The following is an 18,656-nucleotide window of genomic DNA, read 5'->3' as shown; positions in this document are numbered from 1 at the left end:
TGATGAAATGCTCCGATGACTCAAAGTAACTCATTAGCATAAAGATTTACTGGTAAAAAATGACAGCACGGACAGCGTTTATCAAAAACAAGATTGTGTTTAGTATTTTATAATCTGCAGCAGCATGGCTCCAGCTTCAAAGGAAAAAGCTGATGAAAAGTTCCCTTTAACCATTTCTTTATTTAAAGGAACAAGTTGCACAGTAAGGTAATCTAAATTATAGATTATATATTTTGAGCGATACTTGCTCTACAAAACACTCTATAACTTTCTATGCTATAAATACATTTTTAAAAATATGAACTGCCCCTTTTATTTTACAGTTTTACCACATAACTCAAATGCCCTTTTTTTAACTCCTTCAAGACCCTATACGTATCGATACGTCTAGTTTGGAAAATACTTCCCTTCCTCGGCAGAAGCTCACTAAGACGCTGCCAAGTGCCGACGTGTTACGGTGGAGGAAAGAGGAGGGAGATGGGGAGAAAAGGGGCAGAGATCCTCACTGCGCAGGCGCCAGATTCCCAGCCCCACAGTGTGAATACATCATAACCCACTGCGGGGCGGGATCTGTGGCCTCCGCTCCACGCAGGCGTGATATCATTACATCATCGCCCGATGTAAGTTCCATGCCCGAGAAATGTTGGCAGAGCGCAGGTGTCCAGCATGTAACAGGAACACAAGAGGCGGCGCACAGACGCAAGAGGGAGATGATTGACTGCTCTGAGGCCATTGACACGGGAGAAAACATACCTCCAGGACACAATAGAGGTATGGCGGGCAAATTATAAAAGTCTTAATTTCAGTGTTCCTAGGGATAAGAAACATAAGATCCACCTTCACAGAATTCAGCCTTAGTGATGCTGAAGGTGGCTCTTTTACTTAAAAGACCCCGGGGGGGGAAGGGGGGTGACAGGTTCCCTTTAAATGATGCCTGGGTTGATTAAATCCATTTTGAGGTTGTTGTTTAATCTTTATTTTCATAATGCAGCCTGCTGTTATGTCACTGATCCTTCAGTGATCTGCCCCCTATTTTACATACAGATGAATATGTAACAAAAGCACCACTTGAAGAACCCCCCACAGGTCAATAATCTCATTAACTGAAAACTGAACATAAAGATTAAGCAACAACCATAAGACAAATTTCATCAACCAAGGTATCATTTTAATCAGTGTCACTGTCTGTAGGTTACTCAGCACAATCCTGCTGACAGGTTCCCTTTAAAAAAGAAAAATTAACAGAAAAAGTACACATTTTTGGTATCGATGGGTCCGAAACAACTTGCCCTATAAAACTGTCCCACTAGTTAACCCCTTTTTAAACCATTAAAAAGGCAAAAAACTTTTGCTTTTTCATCAAACTGCTGAACAAAAAGTGAAATAAAAGGCGATTAAAAAATTGTAAATAAAAATGGTATAGACGAAAACGTCATCTTGTCCTGCAGAAAACAAGCTGCCATCAGAGGAAAAATAAAAAAATGATAGCTCTCAGAATAAAGCGATGCAAAAATATTTTTTTTTCTATAAAATAGTTTTTGTGTGAAAGCATCAAAACATAAAAAAGATATACTGTATATACTCGCGTATAAGCCGAGTTTTTCAGCACATTTTTTTTGTGCTGAAATCGCCCGGCGCCAGCAGCATTTCCGGCCGAGAGATCACGTGGCCCCGCTCATTAAGGTAATGAATATGCACACCTCTCCACTCCCATAGATGTGGAGTGAATATTCATTACCTTCACTACCTTAATAAGCGGGGCCACGTGATTGCTCGGCAGGAAGAACTGCTGGCGCCGGAAACAACGAGATGCAGCGAGGGCGCGCAGGAAGATGAGTAGTATGGTTTTCTTTTTTAAATAGGAAACATGCATACAAGAATAGGGGATAAAGAGCCATGCATAACAAGTACAGCGATGAGGGGTAAATGCATACCCGGCTTATGCTCGCGTCATTAAGCTTACCCGTCTTATGCTCCAGTCAATAAGCTTACCCAGTTTTTCGCGACAAAATTTAGGTGTGTCGGCTTATACTCGGGTCGGCTTATACTCGAGTATATACAGAAAATGTGGTATCACTGTAATCATACTGATACGAAGAATAAAGCTGCTTTATCAATTTTACAACACTTGGAATGGCAAAAAAAAACACAAAAAAACATTCCTGAGTTGCTGGTTTTTGTTTATTCTGCTTCCTGTAAATCAGAATAGAAAGCGATGAAAAAAGTAACATGCCTGAAAATGGTACCAATAAAAATGACATGTTCCACAAAAACAAGCTGACAGGGCTGGAAAAATGATATCTTTCTACAAGAGGGGATGTAAAAACTTGTTTTTGCAATAAAAAGCATCTTTTAGTGCGTGACAGCAGCCAAACATAAAAACCAGATATAAATCTGGTATTGCTGTAATCGCACTGACCTGAAGAATAAAGTCGTCTAATCACTTATACTGCATGAGGAAGGGCATAAATAAATAAAACCAATTCTTCACCTACTGTTGATTTGTTCATTCTGTTCATTCTGCCTCCTAAAGATTGCAGTAAAGCTTGTGGCGCTCCTTTTCTTCTGAGATTTGCCCTATGCGTCAAAAAAAGTTCTCAATTACATTAGAGTATTGGTGTACTGAGGGGAAATTGTACAACAGACTGAGAGGTCCATTTTTTTCTATTAGCAATCATAAAAAATAAAAAAATTGGGGATAAAACAACATTTTAGTGGCAAGAATGTAATTATTCTTTCTTCATCGCCCAATGGTATAAATTTCTGTGAGACACATGTGTCAACATGCTCACTGCGCCCCTTGATGAATTAATTGGGGCTCTGCCAACGTGACATGGCAACTTCAAACCATTTCAGCAAAATCTGAACTCCTCAATATGATGCTTCTTCCCTTCTGAGCTTTTCACTGTGCCTCAAAAGTAGTTTTCGACCACATACAGGGTATCTGTGCATTCGCTGTATTGCACAACGAATTGTATGATACAATTTCTCCTTTTACTCCTGTGAAAATAAAAACATGGGGTTCTAAGAACATTTTTGTGGGATAAATGTGTTGTTTTTTTTTTTATTTTTTATTTTCACAGCTCAACGTTATAAACTTCTGTGAAGCAGCTGGGGATTCAAGGTACTCACCACACATCTAGATAAGTTCCTTGAGTGGTCTAGTTTCCAAAATGGGATAACTTGTGGGAAGTTTCCATTATTTAGGCACATCAGGTACTCTCCAAACACGACCTGACGTCCGATAATGATTCCATCAAATTTTGCATTCAAAAAGTCAAATGGTGCTCCTTCCCTTTCGAGCCCTGCTGTGCGCACAAACCGTTTTCACCCAAATATGGGGTATTGGCATACTCAGAAAAAATTACACAACAGTTTTGGGGTTAATTTTTTCCTGTTACTCTTGTGAAAATAAAACATTTGGGGTGAAGAGAACATCTTTGTGGAAAAATTTAGATTTTTTTTTATTTCCACCACTCAACATTATAAACTTCTCTGAAGCACCTGAGGGTTCAAGGTGCTCACCACACATCTAGGTTAGTACCTTGAGGGATCTAGTTTCCAAAATATGGTCACTTGTTCGAGGTAACCACTATTTAGGCACATCAGGTTTTCTCCAAATGTGACATTGGGGTCTGATAGTTATTTCAGCAAATTTTGCATTCAAAAAGTTAAATGGCGCTTCCTCACTTTTGAGTTCTACCATGCACCCAAACAGAATTTTTCCTCCACATATTGGGTATTGGTGTATTTAGGAGAAAAATTGCACAACAAATTGTACTGCAAAATGCAAAATTTGGGGCTAAAAGAACATTTTATTTTTAGAAAATTTAGTTTTTTGTTTTTTTTTATTTTCAAGGCCCTATGTTATAAACATTTGTGAAGCACCTGCGGATTCAAGGTACTCACTACACATCTAAATATATTCCTTGAGGGGTCTAGTTTCCAAAATGGTGTTACTTGTGGGGGGTTCCACTGTTTGGGCACATCAGGGGCTCTCCAAACGCGACATGGCATCCGCTAATGATTCCAGCCAATTTTGCATTCAAAAGTAGAATTGAGCAAATTTGTTCGGATTTGGTCACCGAATCTGAATTTGCCATATTCATGCCATATTGGTTCCCTGTTAGTGCTGAATGTATGTTTGATTATCGGTTCCGAACATATTTGGTAATGTCTACTCCCAGTGACTCTAATGACGTTCAGCTGTGTTCGACGAATATTGCAAAAATAATATTTGCTGCCGATAGTAGTCGGAACCGAATCCGAACAAATTTGCTCAACTCTATTCAAAAAGTGCTCCTGCCTTTCCAATCCCTACTGTGGGCCCAAACAGTAGTTTTCCCTCCACATATGGGGTATTGGATTACTCAGAAGAAATTGCAAAACAATTTTAGGTTCCATTTTCTCCTATTTCTCTTGTGAAAATAAAAAAAATGGGGCTAAAAGAATATTTTTGAGGAAAAAAATTGATTTTTTTATTTTCACGTCTTAACACGTTATCAACTTATGTGAAGCACCTGGGGGTTTAAGGTGCTCAACACATATAGATAAATACTTTTAGCGTTCTAGTTTCCAAAATGGGATCACTTGTTGGGGGATTTTCACTATTGAAGTACATCAGAGGCTATCCAAATGGGACATGCTGTACGCTCTCGATTCCAGCCAATTTTGTGTTCAAAAAGTCAAGCGGTGTTCCTTCCCGTCCAAGCCCTGCCGTGCGCCCAAACAGTAATTTTCTCCTGCATATGGGGTATTTGCATTCTCAGGAGAATTTGCACAACAAATTTTGTTGTCCATTTACTCCTGTTACCTTTGTGAAAATAAACCAATTTGGGTCTAAAGTGTAAAACATTTTTTGAAAAATGTTTATTTTTTCCTTCCACATCGCTTCAGTTCATGTGAAGCACCTAAAGGGTAAATAACTTCTTGAATATGATTTTAAGCACCTTGAGGGGTACAATTTTTAGAATGATGTCAGTTTTGGGTATTTTCTGTCATATAGACATATCAAAGTCACTTTATATGTGACGTGGTCCCTTAAAAAAAAAAAAAAAAATGGTTTCGTAAATTTTGTTGGAAATATGAGAAATCGCTGGTCAACGTCTAACCCTTTTGACTTACTAACAAAAAAATTGTTCTTCAAAAATTGTGCTGATGTAAAGTACACGTGTAGGAAATGTTATTTATTAACTATTTTGTGTGAAATAACTCTGGAGTATAAAATTCAAAATTTTAAAAGTTGAAACATTTTTGCCAAATTTCTGATATTTTTCACAAATGAATGCATATCACATTGAACAAATTTTACCACCATCCTGAAGTATTATGTGTCACGAAAAATCAATGGGATCCGTTGATGTGTTCCAGAGTTATTACAACATAAAGTGACACTGGTCAGAATTGTAAAATTGTAACATTTGGACTTTTCATGAAGATGAAAACAGACCTGGGGGATGAAGTTTCTTATCATAGAAGGGGGTGTAGTTGGACCAGGAGGCACTCTGTTGTGTCACATCAATGAAAAGCTTCTGATACTAAAACTATAATTAGGAGCCAACAAAACCATGGAGCTTTATGAGAGAGGCATCACTGAAATCTGTGTTTTAACCCTTACAGCATGCTGTCTTCAGATTACATAGCAAAAAACCTGCTGACAGAGTCCCTTTAATGTTGTTATCTAAGAGTAATGGAAACCAAATCAAGCATTCAATGTTGTGTACTATATGATTTAAGTGTCGGCATACTGTGTGTTCAGGATTGCTGGTATTCTACGACTGCTGTAACATATTGTCATTTGAGTTACTGTCTGTTTGATAGCCTAAACTGAGAAATGTGTTTTACACTGACCTCCCTGAATAATAAGGTGTTTTTGTCCATGGAACTAAGGTCTATCTATTGTCTTTGTGTACCTTTTTCTGTCATCTCAAGTGACTAATGTGCTTGATTGTCAGCTGTGTCTTAAATATTCAGTTGACCTTGTCTACACAATTTATCTTTTCACATTTCCAGTCACTTTTCCTATTGGTCAGGTTTCATATTGACCTAGGCTGCTGCTTTCTGCTTTCATTTTATGCCACAAGATTGGCAGAACTACTCTATGAAGATATAGTTGGATAGCCTATTTTCATTAAAAACAAGTGGCTATATGTATATGTAGAAATACATTAAAGAGACATTGCTACTCTTTGGCTGATATTGAAAAAAATCCTGCAAAGAAGGAATGCTTTCAAGTATAGAAGTATTGAGTATATTTGCTTTATTAACAAAATGCAAAGTGAATGTACTAAAGAAGAATGTAAATCAAGTCAATATTTGGTGTGGCCACCCATTGCCTTCAAAACCACATCAATTCCTCTAAGTACGGTACACTTGCAAAAAGTAAGGGATTTTGTTGGCTTATAGAAGGGGTGTAAGTAACCAATTATACCAAACAGGTGATAATGATAATCATTTTCATACATAGAGTGATATACAGTTATTAAACTGAAAAAAATCATTGTAGGAGACTTAAAACTAGGTGAAGAAGAGACAATCTCTGCTACAAAAGTGAGGTTGTTTCATGTCACAGGTTATACACAATGGGAAGACTGAGCATAGCAACAAGACACAAGTTAGTTATACTGCATCAGCAAACTCTCTCCCAAGCAAATATTACAAAGCAGACTGGGGTTTCAAAATATGTTGTTCAAGATCTTTGAAAAACCACCCATGGTCAATGCTGAGGACTGCAGAAGCAGTGGTCGTCCAATAAATCGTACTGCAGTAGATGAAAGATGCATCATGCTTCTTTTCAAAATTGGAAGATATACAGAAGTTCCATCAATTCAGAATTGTCAGCAACCAGTGGATCTCGGCTACACTCATCTACTGTTGGGGGAATTCTAGCCAGAATTGGTCTTCATGGAATAATTACAGTCAAAAACCATATCTTTGACATGGAATCAAGCCGCTCATCTGTGCATGCAGCAACATTCTGTTGGTTCATGTAATCCCAGACAGAATTGATTTGTGAAAGCCTACATCCACAGAAGATCTATCTATAGTTCTCCAAAATGGTTGAAACAACCTCCCTGATGAGTTTCTTCAAAAACTGTGTGCAAATATACCAAGACAATGATGCTGTGTTGAAGGCTAAGGATGGTCATATCAAATATGGATTTCATATAGATTTCTCTCTTGTTCATTCACTTTGCATTTTGTTAATTGATAAAAATAAACTATTAACACTTCTATTTTAGAAAGAATTCTTACCTTGCAGCATTTTTTCCCCACACCTGCCTAAAACTTTTACACAAAACTGTATGTATGTAGCATTTAAACTCTTACGACTAAACTTCAGCATTACAGCAATTACTATTATTCTCTGTATTTTTTGCCTATGACTTCAGAAATTAAAACAATTTCTTATCTGAGCTAGTGTTTATTCCTCGCATCTGTTCTTTGATTTTAAGAAACAATGGGACTAATTTTGGACATAAATAGATGTTCTGGATAAAACAGCAAGCTTTATGAAAGCACAAAGGAACGTTCTTAGAGTCTCCATGTGTCTTTCACACACTAGTAATTTTCCAGTGCCACATCATTGGTGATCAGCAAAAGCTGACAGAAGTAACTGAAATAAGCAGCATCTTCACAATTCATACAAACTATTATCTGACAAAAGGACAAAACAAGTGAGCATACTGAATGCTTTCTAAGCCGGGAAGGCAGTCTTAGAAACATTTACAAAATTACATGATACCAGAAAAGTCTCAAGTTCACTATATAATACTTTTTGCAACAAAAATTGTAGATGGAGGGTCCAATGAAGGAATGCTAGTGCAGTGTGTAACAATAACCTATTAGATAATTTACGTTTATTTTCTAAAAAAAAAAAAAAAAATGTTAAAATTTAGAAATCAATGGGTTGTTTTGAGCCAGGCTTGTAGACTGACAAGACAAAAAGAATCTGTATTCTGCTGACCATAGGCAAGAAGCCAAGAGAATACAGTTTGCTTTGGCTGCTGTCCGCTTTTTGTTTTCACATGAATCATTCCTGCTCTGAGTGATTTTGGTAATATCATGAGGTCCATTGTCCAAAATAACAAATGCGCATGCACAGACTGTGCACTAATAAACTGATGAAGGTTTACAACCAAATGGCTGGATAACCTTTGTTTGCTTTGGGTATAGTGGCTCTCATAATACCTACAGAGTTCATATTACATAGGTCCGTATCTCACAGTATGGTACCTCAATAATGCAGAGCATTCTTCTGTACAGGCACTGTCTTGGAACCCCCATAATTCTATGAGCGAAGGATATAATATAAAATGGAAGGTTTATAAAGGTACAGTATGGACCTATATAATTCTCTGTTAACTTTATTATATGTCAGTCAACTTGGCTTCTTTATTAAAACATCACTCAAGCAATTTTTCGTATAACGTTCAACAACAGTACACCTCGTTTGGATGAAGTGCCAGTAGCTGGTTGTCTGATATCTTGATTCTTTATCCCCATCAAAAAAGGGGAAAGCATATTTAAAAAATGCAGCAAAAATACAATAATCGGAGCAGATTATTTTTGCATATTTTGGTGCAAACATCCGGAGCAAAAAAGCAGTGGGAATAAAAGCAGCGCTGTGACGCGGTAACATGGCTGTATTAGGCTAGTTTCACACTAGCGTTTTGGAGCGCAGCGACGGCCTGCGCACGGCCGCCGATAAGCCCCGCCCCCTGCCGCGCCCCGCCGGTAGCTCCGCCCACCGGCGCATGACGCTGCATGCGCCCTCCGTCCCCTATCTTTATCACAGGGGGCGCAGGTCCGTGCGCAGTATGCGTTTGGCGGCACATGCGTCCTTTTGACGGTGCGCCGACCTGCGCCAAACGCAACCTGCTGCATTTTGGTTGCGTCGGCGCACCGTCAAAAAGGCGCATGCGCCGCCAAACGCATACTGCGCACGGCCTGCGCCCCCTGTGATAAAGATAGGGGACGCAGGGCGCATGCAGCGTCATGCGCCGGTGGGCGGAGCTACCGGCGGGGGCGCAGCAGGGGGCAGGGCTTAGCGGCGGCCATGCGCAGGCCGTCGCTGCGCTCCAAAACGCTAGTGTGAAACTAGCCTAACTCATCTGTCTTGACTCAGGAGCCAGGCCTTATTTCTTTTGCCTATGGCAAGTTCACTTTGTGAACCCCTTAACATTAGCCTTAAAGGGGCCTGCCATGTTGAAAATGGTACGTGAACTGCAGGCAGGAAATTATAGAGCAGAAGGAGCTGATTGATATGCATTTTTGTGGAAAAAGTTTAAGTAAAACTAGCATTTTATCCAATTATATAATTGGTGTTTGTATGCATAGGAATCCAGTGGGTGGTCCAATTCAGTGATTGACAGTCTTGTGTGACTGCTTGCAGAGATACCTGTCAATCAGTGTCTAGGACTACCCACTGGATTCATACATACAGACACAAGGGATTTCTATTAATAAAATACAAGCTATACTATTTGCCAAGAAAGCTATATATATATATACTGTAATATATATATATATATATATATATCTATCTAGATGGTGGCCCGATTCTAACGCATCGGGTATTCTAGAATATGGCCAGCAGGAGACCGACGTTCAAAAGATGGTCCCGGACGATCCACCACAATCCGTGATCTCACAGCGGGGGCCTGGTCGCTGCTGCGTGTCACACTGAGGCTAAGTACCGACGTTGCAGTTGTAGTACCCGCAACTTCCGCCACGGGAAAAATGCATGCGAATTTGCATGCGTTTTTCACGAGATTTTCGCGTGCGGAATTCGCTTGGAAAGTGATTGACAGATTGGTCACACTTCTCAAGCATAGTGTTTGACAATTGTGATCAACTTTTTACTATTGATGCTGCCTATGCAGCATCAATAGTAAAAGAATGTAAAAAATAATTAAAAAAAGGTTATTCTCACCTTCCGACGGCCCCTGATCTCCTCTCCACGCTCCCGGCATCTTCCGGTCCCAGTAATGCTTAGTGCGAAGGACCAGAGGTGACGTCACTCTCGAGAGAGTGCGACGTCATCAGCGGTCTTTCTCGCAAAGCATTAGTGGGACCGGAAGATGCCGGGCGCGTGGTGAGAGGAGGGAAAGAGTCCGGGGGCCGTCGGAAGGTGAGTATATCACTTTTAATAAAAAAATTAAAAGGTTATTCTCACCTTCCGACGGCCCCCGATCTCCTCTCCACGCTCCCGGCATCTTCCGGTCCCAGTAATGCTTAGCGTGAAGGACCAGAGATGACGTCACTCTCGCGAGAGTGCGGCATCATCAGCGGTCTTTCGTGCAAAACATTACTGGGACCAGAAGATGCCAGGTGCGTGGTGAGAGGAGGGAAAAAGTCCGGGGGGGCCGTCGGAAGGTGAGTATATCACTATTTTTTATTTTAATTATGTTTTTTACAGGTTTATGGTACCCAGGGCCTGGAGGAGAGTCTCCTCTCCTCCGGACCCTGGGTACCATCCGCACATTGAGCGCTGTGCCAGTCATCTCCTGGTTGCATGGCCGCTGACCTCCGTGCAGCAGGAGATGACCTGCGGCAACCGTTGGGAGATCAGCAGCTAGCGCCGCAGATCTCCCGACTGTAGCGGTGGTGTGCATCGTTCGAATGCCGCACCAATTTGCGGCTGGACTGCGCCTGTCGCTGATTGGTCGTGGCCGGCTGCGCCCAATCACCGACGCTGGATTTCCGTTACAGACAGACAGAATTAGACAATTATATAGTAGATCTTTCTGCTCAGCTTCTCCTTCGTTATACTATGCTGTCCACATAGCCTGTATTTACGTGAAAGGTTCCTATGAACATGAATCTTACTTGCATTGGGAATTGTATTTTCACTGGTCAGTGAAGCACATTCTATAGGCTGATGCTTTCTGTAAGATGAATAAGTATTTTTTTTTTTACCTATGAAGAGGGCTACATTGATGCTGCTCTGCTTACAAAGAAAAAAATCTATTTGACAAAGTCAATATTTTAATCAACATTTTATCAATAATATCCAAATATCAAAGTACTTTTTCTCCATCCCATCTCATATTGTTAGAATGTATTATTTGGATATGTCATAATATTATGATTGAATACGATCTCTGGTTCCCCTGTCACAATAATGAAGTACCTTCAGAAATTCCTGTGACTTAAAATGAATGGGAATGTTTTGTAATTTTCTGCACAGCAAGTGGCCAGGAATATTGCTGTACAGGAAAATATTGAAAACGAACAGCGATCTTGATGTCTCCTTTAATTCAGGGATCAGTATTGGTCGCATGATTTGGGCTCACACTGAAGTGTAAGTACCGTATATACTCGTGTATAAGCCGACCCGTGTATAAGCCGACCCCCCCCCCCCCCAATTTTGTCACAAAAAGCTGGGAAAACGTATTGACTCGTGTATAAGCCTAGGGTGCACATTGAGTTGCCCCAGTTTTGCTGCACAGTGAGTGGCCCCAGATAATGAGGACAGGGAGAGGCCCCAGGTAATGCTGCACAGTGTGTTGTGGCCCCAGTTTTGCTGCACAGTGAATAGCCCTAGATAATGCTGCACTGTGTGTGGCCCCAGATAATGCTGCACAGTGTGTGGCCCCAGATAGTACTGCACAGTGAGTGGCCCCAGTTTTGGTGCACAGTGCAGTGAGTGGCCCCAGATAATGCTGCACAGTGAGTGGTCCCAGATAATGCTGCACAGTGAGTGGTCCCAGATAATGCTGCACAGTGAGTGGCCCCAGATTGTGCTGCACAGTGAGTGGCCCGTATAATACTGCACAGTGAGTGGCCCCTTATAATCCTGCACAGTGAGTGGCCACCTATAATCCTGCACAGTGAGTGGCCCCTTATAATCCTGCACAGTGAGTGGCCACTTATAATCCTGCACAGTGAGTGGCCCCGTATAATGCTGCACAGTGAGTGGCCCCGTATAATGCTGCACAGTGAGTGGCCCCTTATAATGCTGCACAGTGAGTGACCCCAGATAATGCTGCACAGTGAGTGGCCCCTTATAATGCTGCACAGTGAGTGGCCCCTTATAATGCTGCACAGTGAGTGGCCCCTTATAAAGCTGCACAGTGAGTGGCCCCTTATAATGCTGCACAGTGAGTGGCCCCTTATAATGCTGCACAGTGAGTGGCCCCTTATAATGCTGCACAGTGAGTGGCCCCTTATAATGCTGCACAGTGAGTGGCCCCTTATAATGCTGCACAGTGAGTGGCCCCTTATAATGCTGCACAGTGAGTGGCCCATTATAATTCTGTACAGTGAGTGGCCCCTTATAATGCTGTACAGTGAGTGGCCCCTTATAATGCTGTACAGTGAGTGGCCCCTTATAATGCTGCACAGTGAGTGGCCCTGTATAATGCTGCACAGTGAGTGGCCCCGTATAATGCTGCACAGTGAGTGGCCCCGTATAATGCTGCACAGTGAGTGGCCCCGTATAATGCTGCACAGTGAGTGGCCCCTTATAATGCTGCACAGTGAGTGGCCCCTTATAATGCTGCACAGTGAGTGACCCCAGATAATGCTGCACAGTGAGTGGCCCCTTATAATGCTGCACAGTGAGTGGCCCCTTATAATGCTGCACAGTGAGTGGCCCCAGATAATGCTGCACAGTGAGTGGCCCCAGATAATGCTGCACAGTGAGTGGCCCCAGATAATTCTGCACAGTGAGTGGCCCCTTATAATGCTGTACAGTGAGTGGCCCCTTATAATGCTGTACAGTGAGTGGCCCCGTATAATGCTGCACAGTGAGTGGCCCCGTATAATGCTGCACAGTGAGTGGCCCCAATGCATTCTCATATTGCACAGGTAGCGTAAGGTAATCCAGTCATTATGCTGCTGCAGCTGCCTCAATTTAAAAAAAAAACTATACTCGCCTCCGTCGCTGCCGCTGCTCATCAGCGTTGGCTCTGCAGTGACTGTTCAGGCAGAGGGCGCGTACTATCTACGTCATCGCGCTCTCTGACCTGAATGTGACTGCCAGAGGACGCAAGACAGCAGAGCGACGCACAGCGGTGGAACGGAGGACAGGTGAATATGGCTCCCCCGTCATACTCGCCCCTTCCTGGAGCAGGTCTCCACAGCCCCCGTGCTCGTGCTTGTTCCATGTTCTCGGCAGCGCCACTGCACTTCCTGCTTTCAGCGGTCACATGGTACCGCTCATTAAACTCATGTATAGGTGCATATTCATGAGTTTAATGAGCGGTACCACGTGACCGCTAAAAGCAGGAAGTGCAGTGGCGCCGAGAGCATGGAACAAGCACGGGGGCTGCAGAGACCGTGCCAGGGGGGGTGAGTATGATCTCTGACACCCCCGCGCCCCCTCCCCGGCCGACCCCCCGGTATATGACCCGTGTATAAGCCAAGAGGGGGACTTTCAGCCCAAAAAAAGGGCTGAAAATCTCGGCTTATACACGAGTATATACGGTAATGGTGAGTTTTTGCGTAGTAAGTCACTCAGTTTACCTTAGCTCTTATTGAAAGCAGTTAAATTGGTGGTACAGAAATGGAAGGCCTTTCCCCATAATAGTGAAATTTACCTTCCCATAGCGTAGCATTCATTATGGCTAATCAGTAACAATTTCCTTGAAATGCAGGCTGCAGCCATTAACCCCTTAGTTTCCTCCAGCCAGTTTTTACCCTCATAACCAGGCCATATTTTACAGTTCTGACCAGTGTCACTTTGTGTGGTAATAACTCTGGAACGCTTCAACGGATCCCATGGATTTTGAGATTGTTTTTGCGATCGTGGTAAAATTTGAAAGCCATTTTTTAAGGGACCACCTCAAATTTGAAGTGACTTTGGGGTCCTATATAAATACCCAAAAGTGACACCATTCTAAAAACTGCACCGCTCAAAGTCCTCAAAACCACATTCAAAAAGTGTATTTACCCTTCAGGTGCTTCACAGGAGTTAATGCAATGTGTAAGGAAAAAAATGAACATTTTACTTGTTTTCACAAAAATTTTACTTTAGCCCCAAAATTTTAATTTTCCAAGGGTAACATAAGAAAATGAACCCCAAAATTTGTTGTGCAATGTCTCCTGATTATGCCAATACCCCATTTCTGGGGGGAGACTAGTGTTTGGACATATGGCGGGGCTTGGAAGGGAAAGAGCACAGTTTGACTTTTTAAACGCAAAAATTGCTGGAAGTGAGAGTGGATTGATGTTATAGATCTAATGGAAAATAGAATTATCTAAGTAGAAGGACAAAATGAGCACTTGTAATTAATCAGTGCCATATGATATGATGATTGCAATATATTAAGAGGATAAACATTTTTATGGGAGGAGGAGTGCTTCTTTAAATGGAAGCTATACTTTTTAAAAACATAAATTAATAGTATAAGTGAATATAATAAGCTTTGTTTTACATATTTTTGTGAAATTTGTTTCATTCTCCACCTGTTTATCCACTTCTCCCTCTGCTTGCTGAACTCTGAAATCAAAGTAGTTGTTCAACTCCCTCTTGGTCAAGACATTCAGACTGCCAGCACACTAAGAGTGGAGGATGTTTAAGGAGCAGAATGAGAAAGCAGGCAGAGTCAGACACGGAAAGATTGTGCTGAACTTTCTAAGAAGTATTTTACCTCACCCTAGAGCTGGATTCACATTTACATTGCTCAGTACTACTGTGTAATTCCCTCAATTCTGCTGATGCGTCTTTCTATGCACATTGAAGAACAGGCTGTTCTGTGTATGGGAGACACCATAGCAGCTAATCTTCCACCAGCAAAGTCATGTTTAAATTAAGAGAGAGAGCCTGCATGGTAGAACACTTGTGAATGTGAAATGCAAGACATATAATGACCAGAAATATTAGTTAGAATGTTTTGTTTGCATTGTCAATAAAGTAATTATGCAGCGGTTATAAATATTATCCAGGCTAGTGTTCTGTTCGGACACTTTCATGCTGTCTACGCCTTAACATATAGCAGACAATTTAAATAGTGACTCATTGTCACATTGAACTTGACAATTCTATCTGAGACTCCATTGGAGTTATCATTTTAAATGCATCTGATGGAGTCACAGTGGATTCTGCACGCCCCCCTTCCCAGCAGTATTCGTCTATGATAAACATGCACAAAACGTGGCACAACACATTTTTGTTCATGTTTGATATACGTGGATACTGCCAGGATGGAGGCCATACAATATCCATGATGACTTGTCTGCCTCACTGTTAGGGTTGGCGGATTGCACTAAATAAAAATTAATAATAAAGTGCAATCGCAACTCGCGGTCCACTGTTCAGAGATGTATAACTGCACTAGTAAGTGCAGACAGACAGAGTTAACGCCACTCAGTGTGAACAGGGCGCTGAGTCCCAAGCTCTGTTGCTCCACATAGAGGAACAGAAGAAAAGAATACGAAGTGCAATACCCTGTTAAACGTTGCAGGGATAGCATGTGAAACTTTAATGATGCTAGATATAATATCTTGACTAAGGGTTGATCTTGCCCTGTAACTACACCGTGCTAACCGCACTCGTGTAGGAAACAGGTGCTAAGTCAAGAGCTAATTGCCCCCACTGATGCTAACTGCTTGCCAACTTGTTCAGTCCCAAGGCTAGACAGACTCTCACAGCATACAAACAGATTGGTAGAGTGTCCACACAGACCATAACACATATGATACTAGCGCAGCAGCATGTGCCTCTGAGAGCCTTTTATACACTAGTATAAGACAGGACATTGCCCGTGGACCAATCCTCCAGAGCTGCCACATCACTAGAGCAGCTGACGTCTGACCCCCAATGAGAAGACGCCACCTCACGGACATGCTCAGTACGGTGATCTCCGGACTTAGACTCCAGAGTTCCAGACTGCACCTGATTATCACTGGTTGCTAAGGGCTTGGCTGGAGAGCCAGCAGTAACCAAGTGTACACCACGAGCCTGAGCAAGATGCTGGGACCGACATCTATGCTGAGCAGGATTCGCCAGTCCCGAATGGGTGACCGCCGAGGCAGACAAGGCTTGGGATCTATCCTGCACAGTGGGAGATTCCCGATGCCTAACACTCACTCAAGTGAATGGAATACAGTTTTTTCAGGGATTCCAGCTGAAAACGTGACATAGTGCTCAGCAGAGAGGAATGTATAATTGTGAACCTAGCATAACTAGAACATATAGCTGTGATCTGGATCAGACATATGACATGTAGTTATCAAAGCTACTTTCTACATACAGTGATTTCTAATATCAGGATACTATTATTTTACAAAAAGCAAGTTAGAGGTGGAATGATAGATTATGGTGTAAGTTGGGTGGCTGTGCCAATAACTTCATGTATCTGCTTGAGTTTCCTTTTAAGATGGCAAATATGTTGAATTTTGAACCCTAGACGTTTGGTGGTATTTACCGTAAATGTTTTCTAATTTAAGAATATTCTGTTATCGAGTCTTACAAATGATTAATGGAACATATGATCTTTTTCTCAAACAGGAATCTTTTGGACAGAGATACATTTTCCAAATCAGATCCATGTAAGTAGAAAGTTATTTTCTTTTTTCTTATTAATGAGCTAAATTAATTCTTTGCCCACCACCTAGTCTTAACTGACAAGTTCTTTTCAGTTTCCCTTTTCTGCTGTTGATCAAATCTTACACTGGTTATTACAAGCTGTCGATTGTCAATTAGACTAGGTGGGCAGAGATTAAGTTTAGCGCATGAATTCACTTGGATGTATAAGCTCTCTCACTTCCTTGTTAGGCCTCTTTCACACTTCCGTTTTTTACAATCAGTCAAAATCCGCCAGGTTTTGAAAAAAACGGATCCGCAATTTTTTTTTGCGGATCTGTTTTTCTCCCCATTGACTTTCATGATTGGCAGATCTTGACAGATTGCCGTCCGTTGCATCCGTTTTTGTGCGGATCCGCCATAATGTTGCTGTCCGTCAACATCCTCAAAGATTTCCAAACAGAGCTTGCAACGTTTTTTTTGCCGGCGGATCCTCCAGACACTGATTTAACCCGAAATTCTGTCTGGGTGCCGGACAAAAAAAAAAATCTTTCTCTCTTTCTCTCTCTCTCTCTCTTTCTCTCTCTCTTTCTCTCTCTCTTTCTCTCTCTTTCTCTCTCTCTCTCTTTCTCTCTCTCTCTCTTTCTCTCTCTCTCTTTCTCTCTCTCTCTTTCTCTCTCTCTCTCTCTCTCTCTCTCTCCGGCCAGCGGTTCCTTTAAATTTCCTCATTTTGTGGATCCGTCAAAAAACGAATCCTGTGGCATCCGTTCACATCAGTTAAGAACGGTTCCGCTCGTCCACCTTTTTGGCGGATTTTAACTGACACAAAAAACTGAAGTGTGAAAGAGGCCTTAGAATCAAACTGTAATAAAAAGTGGCAAGTAACTACACCAGCTTCTTTGGATCCAAGAGATCTATTTAAATAGAACCTGTTATGTAAAAAAGCAATATTACCCTACAGATATGGGGTTAATCTACAAGTTAAAAGCGTTCTGACACTGCCGGGAGGAAATTAACTTTATTCCGACCCCCCCTCCCCGGAAACATTTGACTTCCAGTTACAGAGGTGGCACTGGCACAATTTTAATCACGGTTCTGTGTATAGAGAGCAACGGCTGTAACCGCACCTTGGCACTGACTGACAGCAGGTTCAGCATTAGGAGTGGCTGTCAGTCAGTGCAAGGGGGCGTGGTTACAGCTGCCGCTATCTATACACAGAGCCGTGATTAACATTGTGCCAGTGCCACCTCTGTGACTGGAAGCTAAATGCTGCCAGGGAAAATAAAGTTAATTTCCTCCCAGCAGTGGGACTCTCAATGCCTGCGTTGTATGGTGTCAGAAAGCTATAACCCTGCAGATGAAACCCATATCTGCAAGTTAATTTTACACGACAGGTTCCCTTTAAGCACTTGTCGCCACTGCCAGACTAGCGAGTATTAAAAGTATTTGAATCCTTGAGGAACCATTTCATTACTAGCTGCCTAGTGAAAGAAACTGATGCCCATACTAATAACTGGTCATACAGTTGTTTGGTTTGTTCCCTGGGATTTGGAGATGTGGGTGGCTTTTGTGTGTCTTTGCTTCGGGGCAGTCCTAAAATAATTGTCCCAAACCAGGGAAGTTGCAAGTCTCATGATTTATGTAGGTCATCAAGTTGGAGGACAGTTAATATAGAGTGGTACTCACAATTATTATAATGTAATCCTGTCCTGCACTGATTTACCCAGATCTGCAGCCACACATTTTGGACACGTTTCAGACTCCTCCATTCTTTTAGTATATCTTTGCCTTTTTCAGTTAGCACATCTCTCTTACCTCTTTGGCAATGCCTTTTCCATTCTTACAAGTCTTATTTTAAATTAGGAATCCACTTTAAATACTCATGAATGATTTGTATAACCTCATTTCATGCAGATATTTGTACGTTGTTTTGCAATTCAGATTTAATCTTTGAATAAACCTAGAAAGAGTGAGAGAGAATTATCTGTTTGTTATAACTTTCGCCAAATGAGAAAACGTCTATTATTCCTTTTCACTGTAAACCTATATTCTCATGATTATTTGTAAAAGTTCTTATGGGATTTAATTCACAAAATTAATAAAAGATTATGTGCTATAGCTAACAGATACCAAAGTATAATAAAGAAATACACAGTTTTTTCAATTCCTTTTCCAGCACTGCCAA

At 41.6% G+C, this 18,656-nt stretch overlaps 1 protein-coding gene across 1 annotated transcript in view; it reads left to right on the top strand.

Annotated features, from left to right (window-relative positions):
- Nucleotides 1-18,656, top strand: part of CPNE8 (copine 8) — a 468,537-nt gene that overhangs the window by 95,360 nt on the left and 354,521 nt on the right. Inside the window, exon 2 of the mRNA XM_073573517.1 lies at nucleotides 16,457-16,497. Coding sequence (XP_073429618.1) covers nucleotides 16,457-16,497 — 41 coding nt within the window. The remainder of the gene's footprint in view (nucleotides 1-16,456; nucleotides 16,498-18,656) is intronic.

This window comes from Dendrobates tinctorius, unplaced genomic scaffold, assembly GCF_039654945.1.
Source record: "Dendrobates tinctorius isolate UK_male_01 unplaced genomic scaffold, ASM3965494v1 ptg000035l, whole genome shotgun sequence".
In the NCBI taxonomy this organism is placed as follows: domain Eukaryota; kingdom Metazoa; phylum Chordata; class Amphibia; order Anura; family Dendrobatidae; genus Dendrobates; species Dendrobates tinctorius.
Note: the sequence above shows the minus strand (reverse complement) of the source record. Positions and strands in the feature narration are given on the sequence as shown.